Source organism: Myotis davidii, unplaced genomic scaffold, assembly GCF_000327345.1.
Source record: "Myotis davidii unplaced genomic scaffold, ASM32734v1 scaffold609, whole genome shotgun sequence".
Lineage (NCBI taxonomy): Eukaryota > Metazoa > Chordata > Mammalia > Chiroptera > Vespertilionidae > Myotis > Myotis davidii.
The window spans coordinates 318,207-318,414 of record NW_006300164.1 but is presented as its reverse complement, the minus strand read 5'-3'; the positions used below and the strand labels follow the sequence as shown (position 1 = coordinate 318,414).

At 70.2% G+C, this 208-nt stretch overlaps 1 protein-coding gene across 1 annotated transcript in view; it reads left to right on the top strand.

The window, feature by feature from the left end:
* The window catches only part of KCNT1 (potassium sodium-activated channel subfamily T member 1), a 61,207-nt gene that overhangs the window by 46,986 nt on the left and 14,013 nt on the right, over positions 1–208 (top strand). The window contains 1 exon segment of the mRNA XM_015572324.1: positions 146–205. Coding sequence (XP_015427810.1) covers positions 146–205 — 60 coding nt within the window.

Below are 208 nucleotides of genomic sequence, written 5' to 3'. Positions count from 1 at the left end.
GGGCCTGTGACCCCGGGACACCTCCACATCCTCCCTGACCCCACCAGTGACCCCGGGACCCCCACACCCTCCCTGACCCCACCTATGACCCCGGGACCCCGCACCCTCTCCGCCCGGGACCCGCCCTGAGCGCCTGCCCCCACAGCCTCTTCCCCAGCCTCAGCATCACCACGGAGCTCACGCATCCGTCCAACATGCGCTTCATGCA